Source organism: Trachypithecus francoisi, unplaced genomic scaffold (assembly GCF_009764315.1).
Source record: "Trachypithecus francoisi isolate TF-2019V2 unplaced genomic scaffold, Tfra_2.0 Lachesis_group20, whole genome shotgun sequence".
Classification (NCBI taxonomy): domain Eukaryota; kingdom Metazoa; phylum Chordata; class Mammalia; order Primates; family Cercopithecidae; genus Trachypithecus; species Trachypithecus francoisi.
Window position 1 is genome coordinate 69,229,235 of NW_022681466.1, and position 23,525 is coordinate 69,252,759.

The 23,525-nt window shown below is 39.5% G+C and overlaps 1 protein-coding gene across 1 annotated transcript; it reads left to right on the forward strand.

The window, feature by feature from the left end:
- Nucleotides 1-21,750: 21,750 nt before the first annotated feature.
- On the forward strand, nucleotides 21,751-22,682 carry LOC117066544 (olfactory receptor 1A2). Its single transcript, XM_033181936.1, has one exon. It carries the CDS (start codon nucleotides 21,753-21,755, stop codon nucleotides 22,680-22,682), a length of 930 nt encoding a protein of 309 aa, XP_033037827.1. The 5' UTR covers nucleotides 21,751-21,752.
- The last annotated feature ends 843 nt before the right edge of the window (nucleotides 22,683-23,525 follow it).

The window sequence follows — 23,525 nt, forward strand, 5'->3', positions numbered from 1 at the left end:
GGTGCAGAGAGAGACTGTGTGTGCCTGGGGGAGAGAGAATGCAGTGAGTACGGGACTTTGTATTGAAACTCAGTGCTGCCAACACTGGGTAAAACTCAGCTAATGCCCATGAAGGGCACATTTAGACAAACCCTAGCCAGAGGAATATTGCCCATCCCAGCAGCTGGATCAGAACCCAAGTTTCAGCAAGCCTCACCACCACAGGCTAAAGTACTCTGGGGTCCCACAGAAACTTGAAAGGCAGTTTAGGCCACAAGAACTGAAACTGCTAGGTGAGTCCTGGTGCTGTGCTGGGCTCAGAGATAGTGGACTTGTGGGGGAGGGCACATGACCTAATGAGACATCAGATGGGGCAGCTAAAGGAGTGCTTGTGCCACCCCTCACCAACCCCACACAGCATAGCCTGCAGCTGTGAAAGAGCTTTCCTTCTGCTTGAGGAGAGTGAAGAGTAAAGAGGACTTTGTCTTGCAACTTGGATACCAGCTCAGCCACAGTGCCCAGGGCACTGGGCAGTTACAAGGCCCCCATTTCAGGCCCAAATTCCCAGACATTTCTGGACACAACCTGGGCCAGAAGGGAACCTACTGCCTTGAAGGGAAGAACTCAGCCCTGGCAAGATTTATCACCTGCTGACTGAAAAGCCCTTGGGCCCTGAATGATTGACAGCAGTAACCAGATAGCACACACCATCAGCCTTGGGTGAGACTCTGAGACAGTTTGGCTTCAGGTTAGACCCAGTACACTCACAGCTGTCCTGTCTACGAAAAGACACTCCTTCTGGTTAAGAAAAGCAGAGGGAAGAGTAAAGGCGACTTTGTCTTGCACCTTAGGTACCAGCTCAGCCACAGTGGGGTAGAGCACCAAGCAGGCTCTTGGAGTCCTTGATTCCAGGTCTTGGCTCTTGGATGGCATTTCTGGGCATACCCTGACCCAGGGGTAGCCTATTTCCCTGAAGGGTGAGTTCCAGGCCTGGCAGCATTCACTATGATGCTGACTGAAGAGCCTTTGGGCCTTAAGCAAACACTGGCAGTAGCCTGGTGATATAATTTGGATATTATCCCTGCCCGAATCTCATGTTGAATTGTAATCTCCAATGTTGGAGATGGGGTCTGGTGGGAGATGCTTTGGTCATGAAGGCAGATTCCTCATGGTTTCGTGCAGCTCTCGGAACCATGAGCGAGTTCTTGTAAGATCTAGTTGTTTAAGTGTGTAGCACCTCCCACAACAACTGTCTCTCTCTCTCACTTTTGCCACATGAAGTGTCTGTACCTATCTGCCATGAGGAAAGCTTCCCAGAAGCAGATGCTGATATACAGCCTGCAGAACTGTAAGCCAATTAAACCTCTTTTCTTATAAATTACCCAGTCTTGGGTATTTCTTTACAGCAATGCAAGAGCAGCCTAACATGGAAAATTGGTATTGAGAACTGAGGAACTGCTTAAAGATACCTGAAAATTGCTACATCTGAAAATGGGGAAATGACTTTAGAACTGGGTAATGGGCAGAGGACAGAAGAGTTTGAAGGCTCAGAAGACGACAGAAAAATGTGGGAAAGTTTCAAACTTCTTCAAGACTGGCTCAATAGTTGTCACCAAAATACTGATGGTAATATGGACAGTGAAGTCCAGGCTGATGAGGATTTGGATGTAAATGAGGAACTTACTAGAAACTGGAGCAAAGGTCACCCAACTTATGCCTTAGCAAAGAGCTGGGGTGCACTGTGTTCATGCCCTAGGGATCTGTGGAAGGTTGAACTTCAGAATGATGACGAGATATTTGGCAGAAGAAATTTCTAAGCAGCAAAACATTCAAGAAGTTGCCTGGTAGCTTCTAACAGCCTACACTCAGATACAGGAGCAAAGAAATAACTTAAGGTTGGAATTTATATTTAAACAGGAAGCAGAATGTAAAAGTTTGAAAAATGTGGAGCCTGGCTATGTGGAAAAGAAAGAAAGAAAGCTTTTTATGGAGAGGAATTCAAGCAGGCTGTAGAGCAACCACTTGCTAGAGATACTTGCATAACTAAAGGGGAGGCAAGTGCTACTATCCAAGACAATGTGAAAAAGTCCTTGAAAGCATTTCAGAGACCTTCATGGCAGCCCCTCCCATCATGGATCCAGAGGCCTAGGAGGGAAGAATGGTTTCTTGGGCCAGGCCTAGGGTTCTGCTGCCCTGTGTAGCCTTAGGACACTGCTCCCACATCCCAGCCACTCCAGCTCCAGCTGTGGTTCAAAGGAGCCCCGGTATAGCTCAAGCTGCCACTTTGGAGAATGTAAGCCGTAAGTCTTGGTGGCTTCCATATGGTGTTAAGCTTGCAGGGGCATAGCAAGAGTGAAGGAGGCTTGGCAGCCTTTGCCTAGATTCCAGAGGATGTATGGGAAAGCCTGGACATCCAAGCAGAAGTCTGCTGCAGAGGCAGAGCCCTCACAGAGAACCTCTATTAGGGCAGTGGAGAGAGGAAACGTGGGATTGGAGGACCCATACAAAGTGTGCCCACTGGGGTACAGCTTAATGGAGCTGTGGAAAAAGGCCACCACCCTGAAGACCCTAGATTGGTAGATGCACTGGCAACTTGCACCCTACACCTGGAAAAGCCACAGGTACTCAACTCCAGGCCATGAGAGAAACCACAGGGGCTGAACCCTGCAAAGCCACAGTGGTACCGCTGCCCAAGGCCTTGGGAGGCCATTCCTCATATCAGTGTGCCTAGGATGTGGGACATGGAGTCAAAGATTATTTTGGAACTTTGAGATTTAATGACTGCCCTGCTGGGTTTCAAGTTTGAATGGGGCCTATAGTTCCTTTCTTTTGTCCAGTTTCTCCCTTTTGCAATGAGAATGTTTAACAAATGCCTCTACCCCCATTGTATCTTGGAAGTAAATAACTTGTTTTTGATTTTATAAACTCATAGGTGGAAGGGACTTGCCTTGTCTTGGATGAGATATTGGACTTTTGGAACAAGTTAAGACTTTGGGGGACTGTTGAGAAAGCATGATTGTATTTTGCAATGTGAGAAGTACATGAGATTCTTGGGACCAGAAGTGGTATGATATAGTTTGGATATTTGTCCCTGCCCAAATCACATGTTGAATTTTAATTTTCAGTGTTGGAGATGGGGCCTGGTGGGAGGTGTTTTGGTCATGGGGGCAGATTCTCCACAGCTTGGTGCTTTCTTGTGATAATGAGTTGTCACAAAATATGCTTAAGTGTGAGGTACCTCCCTTCCCCAGGGAAAGGGTGACTTGGTGGTCCAAAGGGAAGAAGACAAGCCTGGTACAAACCAGATTGGCAAAACTACAATAAATATCTAACCCTTCAATCCTCAGCCACTGAAAAACATCCACAAGCATCAAGACAATCCAGGAAAATATGACCTCATCAAATGAACTAAATAAGTCACCAGGAACAACTCCTGGAGAAACAGAGATATGTGAACTTTCAGAGAGAGAATTCAAAATAGTTGTTTTGAGGAAACTCAAAGAAATTCAAGATAACACTGAGAAGGAACTCAGAATACTATCAGATAAATTTAACAAAGATTCAAATAGATAAAAAGAATCAAGTAGCAATTCTGAGGCTGAAAAATGCAATTGACATGCAAAAGAATACATCAGAGTTTCTTAATAGCAAAAATGATCAAGCAGGAGAAAGAATTAGTAAGCTGGAAGACAGGGTATTTGAAAATACACAGTCAAAGGAGGCAAAAAAAAAAAAAAGAATAAAAAAGAATGTGAAGCATACCTACAGGATCTAGAAAATAGTCTCAAAAAGGCAAATCTAAGAGTGACTGGCCTCAAAGAGGAGGTAAAGAGATAAAGATACAAAGTTTATTCAAAGGGATAATAGCAGAGAATATCCTAAACCTAGAGAAATATATCAATATCTAAGTACAAGAAGGTTATAGAACAGCAAGCAGACTTAACCCAAAGAAGACTACCTCAAGTCATTTAATAAACAAACTCCCAAAGATCAAAGAAAGAATCCCAAAAGGAGCAAGAGAAAAGAAAAAAATCACACACAATGAAGCTCCAATATATCTGACTGCAGACTTTTCAGTGGAGAAAAGGGTAGGGGAGAGTAGCATGACATATTTAAAGTGCTGAAGGAAAAAACAGAGTTTACCTAGAAGAGTATATCTGGTGAAAATATCCTTCGAATACTAAGGAGAAGTAAAAATCTTCCTAGAGAAACAACCGCTGACTGAGGGATTTCATTAACACTAGACCTGTTCTGCAAGAAATCCTAAAGCGTGGTCTCCGATCTGAAAGACAAAGATGTTAATGAGCAATAATAAACTGGCTGAAGGCACAAAACTCAGTGCTAATGGTAAGTACATAGAATATTAATTGTGGTGTGTAAACTATTCTAATCTTAATTAGAAAGACTTAAAGATGAACCAATCAAAAGTAATTACTAAAACAACTTTATAAGACACAGAAAATACAATAAGATATAAATAGAAACATCAAAAAATTAGAAAGTGAGGTGGAGGGACGAAGTTAAAGTGTAAAGTTTTTCTTCATTTTCTTTTTGCTTGTTTATGCAATCATGTTAAGTTGTCATCAGTTTAAATAATAGGTTGTAACACATTATTTGCAAGCCTCATAACCTGAAATCCAAAAACATACAATGGATACACACATACAAAAAAAGGAAGAAATTAAAACATAATACCTAAGGAAATCACCTTCACTAAATTTAAAAAGGAAGGAGGACAAGGCGCAGTGGCTCATGCCTGTAATCCCAGCCCTTTGGGAGGCCAAGGTGGGCAGATCACGAGGTCAGGAAATCAAGACAATCCTGGCCAACATGGTGAAACTCTGTCTCTACTAAAAACACAAAAATTAGCCAGGCATGGTGGCGGGCACCTATAATCCCAGATACTTGGGAGGCTGAGGCAGGACAATCACTTGAACCTGGGAAATGGAGATTGCAGTGAGCCAAGATCACGCTACTGCACTCTAGCCTGGCGACAGAGACTCCATCTCAAAAAAAAAAAAATTGAAGGAAAGGATAGAAAGGAAGGAAAGTAAGAGAAAAAAGACCACACAACAACCATAAAACAAATAATAAATTGGCAGCAGTAAGTCCTTACTCATCAATAATAACATTGAATATAAATGGACTAAACTATCCAGTCAAAAACATAGAGTGGCTTAATGAATTATAAAAGCAGAACCCAGGGATCTGTTGCCTACAAGAAACACGCTTCATCTATAAAGGTACACAGAGACTCAAAGGAATGGGAAAAGAGCAGGAGTGGTTATATTTATATCAGACAAAATAAATTTTAAGACAAAAACTATAAAGAGAGACAAAGAAGGTCACATATAATGATAAAGGGATCAATTCAGCAAAAGGATATAATAATTATAAATATGTATGCACCCAACATCGGAGCACCCAGACATATAAAGCAACATTTTTAGAGCTAAAGAGAGAGATAAACCCCAATATGATAATACTGGAGACTTCAACAGCCCACTAGCATTAGACAGATCTTCCAGACAGAAAGTCAACAAAGAAACATCGGACTTAATCTGCATTATAGACCAAAATGGATCTAATCAATATTTATAGAACATTTGCTCCAATGGCTGCTGAATTCACATTCCTCTCCTTAGCACATGGATCATTCTCAAGGATAAACCATATGTTAGGCCACAAAACAAGTCTTAACACATTCAAAAAATTGAAATAATATCAAGTATCTTCTCTGACCACAATGGAATAAAACTAGAAATCAATAATGAGAGAAATTTTGGAAAATATACAAATATATGGAAATTAAACAATATGCTCCTGAATGACCAGTGAGCCCCAACTAGTTAGTACTAAGAAGTGCCCAGGCTACAGCATCACAAGGTAAAATGGGAACCCAATGCAAAGTGGGGTGGGTTGCTCTACTGTGGAGGGTTCTCCATCACTGTAAGCCCTAAACAGGCAAAACAGCCTCTTCCAGCACTTTGGGAGGTGGAGGATCACCTGAGGTCAGGAGTTGGAGACCAGCCTGGCCAACATGGTGAAACCCCATCTCTACTAAAAAATACAAAAATTAGCCAAACATGGTGGCAGGCTACTCGGGAGGCTGAGGCAGGAGAATCCCTTGAACCCAGGAGACGGAGGTTGCAGTGAGCCGAGATCACACCACTGCACTCCAGCCTGGGTAACAAGAGTGAGACTCCATCTCAAAACAAAACCAAAAACAAGAAAAATGAAATAGATTGCCTTCCACAGCACCTGTAATTCCAATGCTCATTCTTTTAGCAAAAAGGGAAAAGAAGAGGAGTTAGAATTAAGGGAAAACTTTGAGGATTTACAAGCAAGTTGTCCTGAAAGTGACGGACTCCTGTCAGTGGTGGGGATTCCAAGGAAGCTCAGGGTCTGGGGTGGGTCCATGCAGAGGTGGTCCAGGAGGAGAGGAGCTACACAGAATGGTCTGTGCTCTACGTGCAGCTGGCACCAGACAGGAGAAGACAGGTGAGTGGGGTGATGAACAACAGTATAAACAGCCAGGATAGGAGGGCTTGAGTCTCAGGGGGTAGACAGAAACACCAGGATTCCAGTGACCTCTAAGGGCCATGTTCCCTCCAAGGACTAAGGACTCAGGCACTGGACAGGATGACTGGCTCTGTCAGACCTCACAGTACAGACTCGGAGCAAGAACCTCACCCACCTCAAGTAAAGGAGCATTCCTGGTAAAGTCAAACTGAGCACAGCATGTTCCTGCCAAAGCCTCCCTGCTGAGGCTGCTGAGAACTTCCTAAATCCCTTCAAGAGTCACTGAAGGTAGATGTTGCTATCAACCTGTGCTATACAAGGAAACTGAGGTCCAAAGAGGCTAAGTGACAAAAAACTAAAAATAAATCTACCATATGATCCGGCAATCTCACTGCTGAATATATGTCCAAAAGAAAGGACTATATAGAAGTATATAGAAGATCTATCTGCTCTGCTATGCTTGTTGTAGCATTATTCACAATAGCCAAGATAGTGAATCACCCGAAGTGTCCATCAATGGATAACTGGATAAAGAAAATGTGGTATAAACACACAATGGAATATTATTCAGCCATAAAAAGAATGAAATTCGGTCACTGGCAGCAACGTGGATGAACCTGAGGGACATCATATTAAGTGAAATAAGCCAAGTTCCAAATGACAAATATTGCATGTTCTCACTCGTGCGTGGGAGCTAAAAAGAATTGATCTCAGGAAGGTAAAGAGTAGAATGATGACTAACAGAGGCTAGAAAAGGTAGAGAGAAGGACCGAATGAAGAGAGTTTGGTAATGGGTACAAAAATACAGTTAGAAAGAATAGATTGTGGTGTTTGATAGCTTACCAGGGTGGCTATAGTTAACAATAACTTTTTCTATATTTCAAAATACGTAGAAGAGAAGATCTGAAATGTTCTCAACATAAAAATATGATAAATGTTTGAGATGATGGATATCCCAAATACCCTGATTTGATCATTATAGATAGTATGCATGTATCAAAATATCACATGCTTCCCATAAATGTATGCAATTATCATGTATCAAAAATAAATAAATGAGACTGAGTGAATTGCCCCGAAGTCACACCCTGATAAGTAGCAGAATCTGGATCTGATCGTGATTCTTTTGACTCCAAATGCTATGCTTCAGTGTGGTGCGCTTAGGAAAGAAGAATGGTAATCAGGAGCTTACATTTGCACCCCAATAGCTTCCTCCTAGCCAGCTAGTGTTCATTCTGATTGGGGTCTCTCCCACTGATGGTCCCAGAGATCTTCTCGTGTGTCTCCTGACTTCCTTCCATCAGTGCCTTGAAAACACAGGTTCCCCTCAACCCCACCCTTAGACTTCACGTCTGGAGGTTCTCGCATACTCTTTCTTCTGCCTGAAACATTCCCTCCTCTGCCACTGTCCACCCGCTAGCTCTTCCTTTAACTTATATTCATCCCTTAGGTCACAACATGAACACCCCAAAGGGGACTTTCTGCACCTTCCTGGGTATTCTGATATTTCTAATACCCCTGTATTTTAACACCACTAGAATTTCCGATATTGATTTGATTACGTCTATCACCAGATGAAAGCTTCAGTAAGTCTGGATCCCTGTATGTTTTGTTCTGCGTGTGATTCCTCAGTACCTACAATAACTCCTGGCACAAAAGAGATACTCAAGAAATACTGGATGCTCGAGTCCATGAAGACATGAACACTGGAAGACGTATAATTCAACCTTTTCATTCTACAACTAGAAAACCGGGGACACAGGGAAGTAGAGAAATAAAAAGCTAGTTTCCCTGGATTCGTGAGCGTGTGGCTGGGTGAGTGCTAGCCACTGACCATATATTCCAAGAAGTCTAGGACCCTGTACTCTCTGCAACGCGGAGGAATGGGTCAGTGGTAGGCTTGCCTTGATACCAAGCAGGAGATCATTCCTACCCAAACCTGTAACCCTTTCATGTCAAGGACCAGTCTCCTAGAAACGTATTTCTCAGTCAAAGCACAACCCCTCTCCCTACCCTCCACCGCCTTTTTTTTTTAGAGTGCCCAACTTTCTGAGACTCCTAGCTGGGATGACAGTGTGAACTACACAGCCATCCTAAAAGGCTCATCCTGAGATTGTGTCTATGACGGGAAACTCTTCTTTCACCAGTTGGTTCTCTAGCCCAGTGGGGCTGGCTCTGAATCACTCCCAGACCCCTTGTTTGTGAAGCCGGCCCTGGCCACACCAGCCTGCAGGGATCCATCTGTGGCTTCACTCCCATATCACCTATTTTCTGTACCCTTCGTCTGGTGATACCCCACGGACTATCTTTGGAATATCCTGACTTCGGCCTGGAGAGACGTTTACACTTACATCGTCTTTCTTTCCAAACAGTACAAGGATCAAGATTTCATCATATTCTCTTACCAGAGGCTTAGGTCTTTACTTTCTTACCGGATTCAGACTCTTCAGCGATGAATAGCATGCTAATTCCTTACAATAAATGAATAAACATATATAATTGGTTCCTTTTCTCTATATATTATACTATGTATTTTCTATATAATTTTATATATTTTGTAAATAAAACTGGTTCCATTTCAGATATGTGTGTGTATGTGTGTGTGTATATATTACCATTTCTCTGGAGAGCCAATATGCTTTCCCTGTGAACAAAAATGACAATGGAAAATAAAAACAAGGATAGCTCATTCTTTGTAGCTGCAGAGGGTTGACAGCATCCTGAACTGAAAATCTGGTTCAGAGATACTACTCTGACAAGATCTTAAACTGAAAAAAAGCACAAAATTATCTCAATCTCTTTTCCTAGTATAAAGGCTCATATAAAATTTTTCAACTGTAAGCATCTTATTTGGTTTTTAGCTCAAAATAAATATATCCTTGAATAGAAGTTTTTTTCAAGACACTTGAATTTTCAAAGATTATTTTTATATCTTATGGAATGTGATCTTTAATCTCATGTGTCTTTCAGGCAATGTTAACCTGATGGCCTCGATTAATTAGCTAATTGACTAAATGATTTCAAGTTTGCACCTCTGATTTCTGGAACTATATTCGTAGTACCTGCTTTGTTTTTTGTTTTTTTAGTTGCTAGAGCCTTGGAATTTCACCCATTTTCTATTTCTGCTTAAAGATAAAAGCAATGTCTGACTCCGGTGGACTTCTTTAACTAAAATATGAGTTTACCGCTCACTCTATGACATCGTATTTTCAATGACTTTATTGTCATTAAGTCTGTTTCTTTTTTTATACTGTCTCTCAGTTTAATGTCTTAAGAACGTGAAAAAAAAATTTTTTTTGAGAAAGAGTTTTACTCTTGTCGCCCAGGCTGGAGTGCAATGGCATAATCTTGGCTCACTGAAACCTCCGCCTCCCGGGTTCAGGCGATTCTCCTGCCTCAGCCTCCCAAGTAGCTGGGATTACAGGCATGTGCCACCCCACCTGGCTAATTTTTGTATTTTTAATAGAGACGAGGTTTCACCATGTTGGCCAGGCTGGTCTCGAACTCCTGACCTCACGTGATCTGTCAGCCTTGGCCTCCCAAAGTGCCAGGATTACAGGTGTGAGCCACCGCGCCCGGCCTGTAACTTTAATTGTTGCTTTTGTTCTATTTGTTCTGCTTTCTTTCTATGAAACTATTACTCCTAAGTGAGAGATCCACATTTTCTCCAGTGTTTTTCATTTTCTTTCCTTATTGTTTTAAACTCTTTATCTTTGTACTCTTCTTTAAGGAAAGACTTCTGAAGTCAGTTCTACATGTTACTAATTTATTTTCTGAAATAACAATTTGGCTAAAATGCCAATTAAAATCTTTTTCTGTCCCTTATTTGTTTCTGTTTGCTGTTTTCTGGTCAACTTTATTTTCATTGAGTTTTTTTCTTTCTTTTTTTTTTTTTTATACAGTCTCTCAGTTTTAATGTCTTAAGAACAAGAAAAATAATTTTTTAAAAACTTATTTCATTCTTAAATTGTGTTCAAGTAAAAAACTTTGTCCTAAGTATGTAAAATGTTGATTGCTGTTTTTTATTCTGCAAATATGTTTTATTGATCATTCCTTTTATACAAAATGTCTGTTAAAAAGAAAGGATTTAACCAACCCTGGAATTTGCCAACAAACAAATGTACTCGCTCTCTCTCTCTTTTCTGCAGGTTTTTCTCTTTGGGGGATAAGTGGAATATAGTGATTTCCTTCATAAATTAATGAAATCTGCCGTCACAGCCCACAGAAAATATGTGCAAATGTTTGGAAGTTAAGGCATTATTTTCTTTATAGTTCTTTTCTATGCCTGTGTGCAATTCCTTGTGCCTATTGAGTACCCAGTCAACAAAACCTGGAAGTAGTAAGATATTTTGAGAAGGACCTCAGTAGCAAAATGTTATCAGGAAGAAAACATTTATTGTGGGATGTCATCATATCTGTGTTTTGGGAAACTATGTCTTACAAACTGGAGCATGAGCGGAACACAGTGCAAGTAAAAATAGAGCAAATGGGATGGTGTGACCTGAAACATATCTAGAAGAAAACACAATTCAACAAAAGTTGTTTCAACATCCAGCATTTGCAGAATCTCCTAGAAGATTTTAGAGAGTTGTCCAACAATTATCTAACTAGTTCAGGTGTTAGTAAGTAATAGCTAATGTGTACTAAGTGCTAACTATGGGCCAGGCTCAGCTTTAAAATCTTGTCAGGTATTAATGAATTTGGTGCTCATAATAACTTTATGAGGATGTTATCATTATTATTATTTCTATTTTACAGATGAGTATATAAGTTAATAACTGTCCAAGGTCAGTTTCAGCTGATATGTGCAGAGCCAGGATTGAAAACTAGCCAGGGCTCAGAGTGTTCACCATTGCCCTACACAAAAACATAGTGACTTCCCTGCCATTGGAGGTGTTAAGTCCTAGTATGACCATTGATCAAAGCTATTATAAAAGTGATAGGTACGTGAAGTGGGCTAGACATATAGGCCCTTTTCATCTCTGAAACTCTAAAAAATTAAAATACCTACCTTTAATATGCTTGATTTTAAAAATATAACTCTTACTCTAACCCTTCTCAAGTCAAATCCTAGAGAAAAGAGAAAATATAATTATTCTTTGCATGCTAAACACCAGAAAGGATTGAGCATGAGCTAGAAGAAAGACCAACCACTCAATTATACCCTAGTCCTTGTAGCTCCCAAGGGATGGCTCCAAGTTTGTGCTGGACAGCAGAGAAGAGGGGTCCGCATTCCAATAAGCAGGATGGAATAGCTTGACCCACAGTTTGGACCCTGGAGACACACTCTCCAGGATATCCTCTTGCCCATCCTTTCCTCTGGAAAAGAACTCTTGGAACTATCACTCTTAAGAGCCACTGTGTCCCCTCAGGGAAAAGTTGTAGGAGTGTGTAATGAGTCTCAACAATTATTCTGTCTTTGGCCTGAATGAAGACCCGAGGGAGTTATGTTTCAGGAGACTATATAACCTAGTGGATAATTTCCAATTTTCTCTGTTACGACCTGACCTGATTTCTTGAGAGGGAAACTAGATTCCTCATCATCAACCTTCCAGGACGTCCACTCCTTCTTTTCCACCATTAGGGAACTTGGGGTTACTCTTTATAAACCATTCCAGTCCTGTCTCCTCTGCTTCAGCAACAGAAGACCACACACCTGCTCTCCAGCATACCTGCCCCCAAAAAGGAGTGCCAGACCAGTTGGCTGTAAACTCCCCATGCATGGAAGAGGAAGGCCAGGCCCAGGACACTTTTGAACAGGTAGGGGCTGTGGATGTTGGAAAGTCTTCATGACAGCAACATCAAGAGATAAAGTATCAACAACTATCCCACATGCATCATCTCCATCAACCCTCACAAAACCCCTACTAGGTAAGTAGAATTACTACATCATTTTACCAGTTAAAAAAAATGGTGAATTGAATTGCCTAAAGTCATGCAGAGAGGTAGTGGCAAAACTAAGACTCAAACATTGGCCCAAGGCCAATACCCAAGTTTTCAAGATCACATGGGAAAAAGGCAGAGAAAGAGGGACAGGAAAAGCCAGAGGACCCTTTCCTTTTGATAATGCTTTTCCTTGGGCTCCTGTCCATGAAAACAGGATAGGGAAGGAGTGTTTCTGATTTAGTTATCTCTGTCCTGAACTCTCTTCACCTCCTGAAGTTTTATTGTGTATTTGTAGACATGTATGCATGTCAGTGTACACATGCAATGGCACATGTATGTCCTAGAGAGGAGCTGTCAAGACACCCTCCAGTCCCACCTTCAAAGCAGCATGCAAACTACAGAAAATTACATTACTTTGTTATCAAAGCACTGATAAGCTGAACTGTGAGTGAATCTCAAAGGCCAACTCTTTGGCCTTGTCTGCTATCCATGATGACAAAGGGAAGCACTAGGCCTCTTCTGTCCAAGCGAAACTGTCCTCAGCAGTGTCACACTCTCGTGATGGATATCTCAGAGCAGAAATACTCTCCAGGAAGGGGGAGTTTAGTGGCCCAGCACTGCTTGGGATTCTGACTTCATTCCAGGAATCTCAAGGCTCTCGTTCTGCTATAGCACTCATGTTGATGCACCTCCTGGCTTCTCCCCCAGGTCTTTAAGAGTCTTTTACCTCTTTCTCCAGGGTTGCAGGAAAAAAATCATCTTTCTATTATGATGATGACATTCTAACTGTAAGAATTAAAGAAAGAGGAAAGAAACATGAAAAGCGGCTCGACAGTCAGACAGGTTTATTTTGAAAATAAACCAGAGAGGGGCTTCTGGCCGAGTTTTTAAGAAATTTTAAGGATTCAGGGCAGGAGAGTTTATCAGAGGCTTGGACTGTTTCTGTGTCTCTTTGTTGTGCTTATCTGGGAGGGAGAGCTGTGTGTCTGTTCCCATACATCTTCCTGCAGCTGCAGGCATACCCCCTCCCCGAGTCTGCTTTTAGCTTCCCTGTCTTAGTGCACCTGAAGGGAAAGCAATGTGCTTATTAAGGGCCACTGTTTTACTGGGGCCCATTGTATGAGGGTGAAGTTTGACAGTTATCCAAGAGACTTTCCCCCCACCTCCCTCTGTGCCCAAGCTGTCTTATCTGTGTTTCACTGTCTGCTCTTTCTGGCTGCTTGTTGTTAGAAGAGAAGTGATTTCTTTGAAATGCATGAGGCTAGAAAGGCAGCTGAAACCTAAAGTGATGGGGTTTGTCTGAGATGAGGGTGCTCCTGCTCTGTCATGAACATCCAGCCCTGCAGATGTCTGTCATTGAGCCCATGTGCTCAGTAGACTTTCCTCTGGTGCTGAGTGGCTTTAGAGCCCACCGCGATTAATTATATCAACTTCTTCTCCTTTTCTGGTGCTATTTCTCTTACATTCTTTAATTTTTTTTTATTTTATTGGCTTCTGGTTGTCCTTGCACCAGACTGTCACTCCAAAATGTTGCCCTATTGATCAGGCATCTAATGTATGGGCCCAATACCCATGTGTACATTAAACCTAAAGGGACCTAATGAAGAAAGTACAAATTCCTTGTGTTGGTCAAAACCCTTCATAATTTAACCCCAAATTTCTTTTCTGACTGAATTCTTCCTGCTCCCTTCCCTGTATCCTTGACTCCTGACAAAGATGTGTAACACATTTCTGGCCAGCTGTGGTGGCTCGCGCCTGTAATCCCAGCACTTTGGGAGGTGGGCAGATTACAAGGTCAAGAGATCAAGACCATCGTGGCCAACATGGTGAAACCCCGTCTCTACTAAAAATGGAAAAAATTAGCTGGGTGTGGTGGTGTGCACCTGTAGTCTCAGCTATTTGGGAGGCTGAGGCAAGAGAATCACTTGAACCTGGGAAATAAATAAATATATATTATATATTTATTTAAATAAATATTATTAAATCTATATTTAATATATAATTATTTAAATAAATATATATTAAATCTATATTTAATATATAATTATTTAAATAAATATATATTAAATATATATTTAATATATAAATTTAAATAAATATATTATATATTAAATATAGATTTAATATATAATATATATTAAATAAATATATATTAAATATAGATTTAATATATAATATATTTAATATATATTAAATATATATATTAATATATAATATATATTTAAATAAATATATTTAAATATATTATATATTATTTAAATATATAATATATTTAAATAATATATAAATATATATTTATATATAATATATTTAATAATATATATAAATATATTTAATATATAATATATTTAAATAAATATATTATATATTAATATATATTTAATATATAATATATTTAAATAAATATATATTTAATATATATTATATATTTAATATATAATATATTTAAATAAATATATATTTAATATATATTTAATTATAATATATTTAAATAAATATATATTAAATATATATTTAATATATAATATATTTAAATAAATATATATTAATATATATTTAATATATAATATATTTAAATAAATAATATTAAATATATTAAATATATATTTAATATATATTTAAATAAATATATATTAAATATATATTTAATATATATTTAAATAAATATATTAAATATATTAAATAAATATATAATATATATAAATATATATTTATTACATAAACATACATATATTTAATATATATTTATATATTTAATATATTATATTATATTTAATATATATTATTTAATACATTTAATATATTATATATTAATATATTTAAATATGTATTTATTATATTTAAATATATGTATAACATATTTCTATCTAAAATTACCCTCATTACTGAACAATTTGTCCCTGAGTTTTTCTCAATGATAATGCTAGGGAAGCAGGAGCCTGGGAGACACAAAGTAACGCCATTTTAAGTATAGCTCCATCTTGAAACTAACAAGGCACATTCCTTGCCAGTCACCACCCATGGTCATAAGACATTTATAGGTAAGTAAACAGCCTAAGGATACCTGCAAGGACACACTCCTACAACAGCAAAAAGTCCAGCTGTCCCACTACCTATAACAAGACACGCTTTCAAGAAAATTGTAAGCCAAACCATACCACTCTATATATGTCTCAGAACAGTTTTTAGTGTTCTGTACAATACACATTTAAAGAAGACTTTTGGGTTGTAGAACATGTACCTTTTTGAAAATGGATACTAAAAAGAATGTCCTCTAATCTCTAATTATACTCTTATCACAATGTATGAGAATACACCCACACTTTTGCTCAATATATGAGAAAGTTTTAATTTTAATAAATGTGAGTGGTAAAAAAAGTATGCTTCGATGTACTCACACAGCAGAATATCAAAGATAGTTCTCTTTAAATCAATAAAATAATAACTTTTGTCGTACCATCAGCCAACCCGCACATTGTTACAGCTGAGTTTAGTCTTGACATAAACAAGACCCTGTATAAAAACGACTTATCACAAAGCCCATGCATTCCTCTGCTTAGTTTCTGAGGACACCCTACCCTGTAACAGAGTAGCTTTCTAGAGACTACCGCGTCTGACTGCACTCTCCGATTCACCTGGAATTCCGTCCCGTGCGAGATCTAAGAATCCTCGCCTGGGGTCTGAATCAAGACCCCTCTTCCAGGACTGTAAGGCACCGTGAGAAACTGAGACCTCATCCATTAGGTGATGAGGAAACAAAGAGTTGTTTTAAAGAGACAGACACCGTCACTTGCATTTTCTAAACATAATTTTGGGGTCAGTAAGCAAATATTTCTACTAATAAGCCTGGCTGAGCATGTAAATACATTTTTTTCTCCCCATTTATTCTCAACCTTTTCCCAGTGCCATGGACACCCTATGGATCCAACTATTATCCAATATGTGAAATCTTTACCTTAAATTATTCAATTTGTTTATTATAATACTATAATTAAAACATCAGAAAAACAAAGAGAATAACAAAAAATTTATTATCTAGATTTAACAAATATAAGAATGTGGTCTTAATTACTCCAAGTTTTTTAAATAAATAAATACTACAGATACTTTTGAGATTCCTTTTGTTTCCATCCCAAATCTAATTTTTTCCCATTTACCTCCAGACACAACTGCAATTCTAGAGTTGGTAGTATACTCCCAGTCAGGATTTATACTTTGACTACATACGCATGTATTATTTTATCCATTAAAATTTACACATACTATGTGATATGGTATATATCTTCCAGTAACTTACTTTCTTCAATCACATTATTTTTTATAAAATGAGGTCAGACGTGGTGGCTCATACCTGTAGTCCTAACTCTTTGAGAGGCTGGGGTGGGAGGGTCACTTGAGGCCAGGAGGTCAAGATCAGCTTGGGGAACACAGCACAACCCTGTCTCTACAAAACTTTAAAAAATTATTCTTATTGGTGTATAGGACTCTTACATATTCTGAATATGAATTCCATTTTCACTATGTGTTCAGCAAATACCTCTTTCAGTTCATGGCTCATCTTCCCCCCTCCTTATGGTATGCTTTTTACCAAATGTTTTCCATTTTTAATGTAGTCAAATTTTACAATATTCTCTTTCACGTTTTATGTGGCCTAAGAAACAAATTCTATCACAAATATATTTTCTCTTTTTTCTTCGAAAATTTGAAAGCTTTGCTCTTACAATTAATCCCTTGGGAATTATTTTTCTGCATTTTTTAAATAAACGTGTATCCCATTGTTCCAGCACTCTTAGCTAAAGTCAGTCCATCCTTTCTCTGCCTACAGTATTATAAACCAACTCATGTCATACACCAGTGTCTAATAAATCGCTGGTGCAATGCTTGGTCTGTTCTGAGCTCTCCAGTCTGCTACATAGATTTAATTTTCAGTCCCTACACCAGAACTACTCAAATGCTTGAACTACCACAGTAATTCATTTTTAAGGAATATGTATACTTTATTTTTTTTTTCATTTTTAACTCATTCCCATTAATTGATATATAATAGTCGTACATATTTGGGGGATACATGTGATATTTTGATACCTGTATACCACGTGTAATGCTCTTACTGGGGAAACTGATATCCATCGTCTCGAACACTTGGCATTTGTGTTGGGAACATCATATTCTTCTAGCTCTTTTGAAATAATACATTATTGTTAACTCTCATTTCCCTACTGTACTATCAAATACTAGAACTTATTTCTGAGAACATAGTAATTCATTTTAATACCTGAAAAAGTAAATTTTTTTCTCCTCATGCTTTTCCTCAAATGGACTTAGACTTCTTGGCTCTTTATTTGTTTACATCAATTTTAGGATAGTTTGGTAAGTTCCATGTTTAAAATAAACCTGTGGTATGTTGATTAGATTTCACCAAATTTATAGATTAACTGGGGAAGAATTGACATTTTTACCACATTGAGTTTTTCCCTCACCAGTGCTTTCATCTCCACATTTTTAGATATTCTTTTATTCTCCTTAAGTAAAGGTTTATAATATTTGATTAACAGTCTTGGGCTTCTTTTGTTAGAATTATTCTAGATTCCCTAAAATTTCTGTTGCTTTCTGAATGGGGATTTTTTTCAAATTATATTTTCTAAGTTATTTTTACCTAAATACAGAAACAACCTTGATTATTTTAAGTGATTTCTATTTAACAAGCTTTCTGAAATCTCTTAGTGTATCTATTAATTCTCTTTGATTTTATTTGTAGACAAGCACATTTTCTGTGAACTTTCTCTATTTCCTTTCCAATTCTCATGGGGCAAAATTTTCTTACAATGATCCTTTCAAATATAGGACAGTATTTTAAGTATTTTAAGCAGACTCAAGTTAAGCTTCCTGCTTCTGCAGACCTGTGACGGCATCTCCTGTACCAAAAAGGAAATAAAAGCACAGACTCCATCCCTGAGATCCAAATTCCTAGTTGAAGACCCCAAAGGACCACTACAGCATCAGTTATAGCCTAAAACCCCTGCTCTGAGTTTTCTCTTAGGCTTAGCTACATTTTTTTAAAAACTTTATAATTTATCTAGAACGTTTATGTTTTAATAGAAACAGGACCTGTCAGCATGAGTTTGCTATGCCGTGTTGCCCAGAGTTCTCCTCTGTCTGAAATCTTACACCTCTGTATCATATGAGCTAATGTCTCTGAGCCCTCCAAAATTACTGAGTCCTTTGAAACCTAAGGTATTACGTACGATTCTGTGTGACGACGAGAAAGGACACTTCAAGACAGAAAGCCAACTGACTTTGGTGCAAAGATGAAAGAGTACCTCATGTTTGGGGATAAGATAATTAGACCTGCATGCCCAGGGCTTAGCATGTCATTCACATGTATACTATATGAGACACCAGGAACTGATGATTGAATTAACTATAGATCAGATTAACTATTGAGCATAAGTCTTTTAAGAAAAAAATTATTGAGTTCCTTAGGATATGTTGGACTACAGTAACAAATACATCAGAAAATGTTTAGGTGGGGCGCAGCGGCTCATGCCTGTAATCTCAAAACTTTGGGAGGCCGAGGCAGGCGGATCACAAGGACAGGAGTCCGAGACCAGCCTGGCCAATATGGTGAAATGCCGTCTCTACTAAAAATACAATAATTAGCCAGGCGTGGTGGTAGGGGCCTGTAGTCTCAGCTACTCGGGAGGCTGAGGCAGGAGAATTGCTTGAACCTGGGAGGTGGAGGTTGCAGTGAGCTGAGATCGTGCCACTGCACTCTAGCCTGGCGACAGAGCAAGACTCAGTCTCAGAAAAGAAAAGAAAAGAAAAAAAGAAAAAAACTGTTTAAAACAAATAAGAGTAATTGTTTAAACAAATAAGAATGTATTTTTGTCTAACAGTCATAGTGGGTCTTCTTGGTCTAGAGTGGCTCTCCTGGATGGAGAGAACTGGGGACACAGGCGCATTTTACCACGCAACTCCATTATCACCATCAGCCTCTTCACCATTTCCATTCAGCCGGCACAAGGAGAGAAAGGGTACAGAGGAGCTGAGAACTGTAACCGATGAGTAGAACGCAGTGACCTTACCACACGTCCTTGCAAGGGAGGCAGAGAAATGCAGTCTAATTGAGCGTCCAAGAAGAAGACAGCAACACAGATTTAGGTGAGCAGCTTGTAGTCTCTGCAACAATTAGTATGATCTCAAAATGCAAGATGGATCAAAGAAGAAGGAACTGCAGTGAAGCAGTTAAGGGACTACTACAATATTGAAGTTGAAAATGATGATGGTCTAAGCTAAACTAGTGAGGGTAAGAGAAAAGTTGAGTGATGTAAGAATTTTTTCAAGTGAGGATTCAATAAGGTCAGATGTACAGGTGGCAGATGAACTGGATGAGTATTTCTGTGAGGATGTGGGGAACCATGAAATAAAACTGGGTTCAACTCAACAATTGAGTGCACATTAATTGGTGCACAAAATAAATATTTTACAAAAATCCATTTGGAAGACATAAACATAAACAAGTTCTGATTTTCCTCTTCAAAAACATCTTGCAAACTACTTAGGTTGAAAGTGCAGAGTGTGGGGTTTGGTCAGACATGTCAGCAGGATGACTGAATATGGAAATAGGGGAAAAAGAGATCGAGACCACAGATACAGACATGACAGTGTACTAAAGACTAGTTGAATCCACTGTGGACTTGGATTATTACAAAAAGAAATAAGGAAGAGGAGGAAGAGAAGACTGCTATGGACTGAGTTTGTCCTTGCCAAAACTCATGTTGAAATGTGAGTCCCCAGTGTGGGAGGCGTTGGGAGGTGCAGCCTAGTAGGAAGTGTTTGAGTCATGGGGGTGGATCCTCCATGAGTGGTCTGGTGCTGTTCTCATGGTAGTAAGTGAGTTCTCATTCTCTCAAGACTGGATGAGTCTTCAAGGGAATGTTCCTGCAAGAGTGGGTTGCGATAAAACCAGTACACTTCTCGGGTTTTCTCTCTTCCCGTATCCACTTCCCTTTTGACCTCCCACAGGTTATGATGGATGCAGCATGAAAGCCCTTGCCAGAAGCCAGGGCCACGCTTTTGAACGTCCCAGCCTACAGATCCATGAGATAATTAAACCTCTTTTCTTCTATATTACCCAGTCTCAAGTATTCTGTTATAGCAACACAAAATGAACCAAGACAAAGGCCAATGGAAAAAGCACTGTGATCATGTATAGTTAAGGGTTTTGAAAAGACAGAAAACGGCCGGGCGCGGTGGCTCAAGCCTGTAATCCCAGCACTTTGGGAGGCCGAGACGGGCGGATCACGAGGTCAGGAGATCGAGACCATCCTGGCTAACACGGTGAAACCCCGTCTCTACTAAAAAAAAAATACAAAAAACTAGCCGGGCGAGGTGGCGGGCGTCTGTAGTCCCAGCTACTCGGGAGGCTGAGGCAGGAGAATGGCGTGAACCTGGAAGGCGGAGCGTGCAGTGAGCTGAGATCCGGCCACTGCACTCCAGCCCGGGCGACAGAGCGAGACTCCGTCTCAAAAAAAAAAAAAAAAAAAAAAAAAGAAAAGACAGAAAACCTGTCAAAAAGATAGGGAATATCTGCTTTGAAAATCAAACACCTGTGGAGTAAGTTCACTGAGCTTGTCTTTCTAGGACCTAATGCCAGTTGTTCTTCTGCTTTAGAATCTGATGGCAGTGTAGACACCTCTTACTTCCTGGGCTCTGGGCTTACCCCAAGACTGGTTGGAGGAACAACTTTAAATTGTTCACTGCACTCCTTGTATGACACATCCTTTGCACTGGAGTATTTTTTTTTTTTTTTTTTTTTTTTTACAAAGACTCCAAGAGGCTATCCTTTCCTTACCATGTATAATAAAATTATTGTGTGAGTCTGGCTTTCCTAGTAAATTGTAAGGTCCTTGAGAACAGATGCTATGTCTTATATGTTAAATAAGTGGATGAATAACTATATTTTCACATATTTATTTCTCTGCACAGTCAAAAAAAACTAAGGCATGAAACATGAAATTAGGTTGTTATATGATTATAGATATTAAGGTTGCAGTGCTAAATTTGGAAGGATAACCATCTTTACTTCACAGATTGCTAACTTCTTAGACATCAGTGTCCAGGAAGTGAATGACAGTTAGTCCTATTGACCATTGAGATTTTACCCAAAAGTGCTGGCTCTACTTATGAATGTAGTAAAAACCAGGTATAGCCATAGCTAATCAAATGTGGTGGATAAGTCTGACAGCGGGTGAATTTGTAAATTAAAATTTTTAAAATTTTAAATGATAGATAAGGAGGACCATAACACACACTAACTGCACTAATAATTCTGTGTTCCTCTCCCTTTTCATGCTGAAGGAGCCATGAAGAAAGAAAATCAATCCTCTCATCTGGATTTTATTCTCCTGGGAGTTACCGGTCAGCAAGAACAGAATAATGTCTTCTTTGTGATTTTTTTGTGCATTTACCCCATCTCACTGACTGGAAACCTGCTCATCATCTTGGCCACTCACGCTGACATTCGCCTTCACAACCCCATGTATTTTTTCCTTGTCAACCTCTCCTTGGTTGACATATTCTCCTCATCTGTAAGCATCCCTAAGATACTGGCCAACCATCTCTTGGGCAGCAAATCCATCTCTTTTGGGGGATGCCTAACGCAGATGTATTTCATGATAGCTTTGGCGAATGCAGACAGCTATACCTTGGCTGCAATGGCATATGATCGAGCTGTGGCCATCAGCCGCCCACTTCACTACACAACAATTATGAGTCCACGGTCTTGTGTCCTGCTAGTCCTTGGGTCTTGGGTGATTGGAAATGCCAGTGCCCTCCCCCACACTCTCCTCACAGCTAGTTTGTCCTTCTGTGGCAACCAGGAAGTGGCCAATTTCTACTGTGACGTTATGCCTTTGCTGAAGTTGTCCTGTTCTGACATCCGCTTTAATGTGAGGATGATGTACGTAGGGGTTGGCGTTTTCTCTGTGCCATTGCTATACATCATTGTCTCCTATGTTCAGGTCTTTTCCACAGTCTTCCAAGTTCGGTCCACCAAGAGTCTATTTAAAGCCTTCTCCACCTGTGGCTCCCACCTCACGGTTGTTTTTTTATATTATGGTACAACGATGGGCATGTATTTGCGCCCTCTGACCAGTTACAGCCCAAAAGATGCAGTGATCACTGTGATGTATGTGGCAGTGACCCCAGCATTAAATCCTTTCATCTATAGTCTGAGAAATCGGGACATGAAGGCAGCGCTGCAGAAACTCTTCAGCAAGAGAATCTCCTCATAGCCACTGAGAGATTATACATCGGATACTGGAATGACCAAGTGGGAAACACGTAGAAATCCAGCCGCAGGCCAGGCGCAGTGGCTCACACCTAGAATCCCAGCACTTCGGGAGGCCGAGGCGGGCGGATCACAAGGTCAGGAGATCGAGACCATCCTGGCCTACACGGTGAAACCCCGTCTCTACTAAAAAAATACAAAAAACTAGCCAGGCATGGCGGCGGGCGCCTGTAGTCCCAGCTACTTGGGAGGCTGAGGCAGGAGAATGGCGTGAACCCAGGAGGCAGAGCTTGCAGTGAGCTGAGATCCGGCCACTGCACTCCAGCCTGGGCAACAGAGCGAGACTCCATCTCCAAAAAAAAAAAAAAAGAAATCCAATTCCAATGCCATTGCCCTTCAAGACAGCTCCTTTTGTTCTTTCAAGCCAGCTCCTTTTGTTCTTTCAAGCCAGAAATTCCTCTACCAGAAATCTTGTAACAGATGTGATATTTTATTGAAATTATCACTCTGTACAAACTCCTTTTTTTTTTTTTTTTGACAGAGTGACAGTCTAGGAATATCAGGTTCATGTCCCAGCTAGCAGAAATTTACTAGCAGAGTAAAGTTGAAAAAGTCTGAGTCTCAGCTTCCACGTCTAAACATTAGGAAAAATAATATCTGCCGGACTCTCTGACATAGCGTGTGTATATCAAAATGGCTCATGCTTTGAAGGCTACAAATTACTATTCTAATGTAATCTTTACTGGACTTTTATGCCTGGCCATCTCTACTATACTTGTACTCTGGTGGCAGAAGTTCTGTTAACATATCACTTACTATTTTAGTCTTTTGATCATATAAAATATAG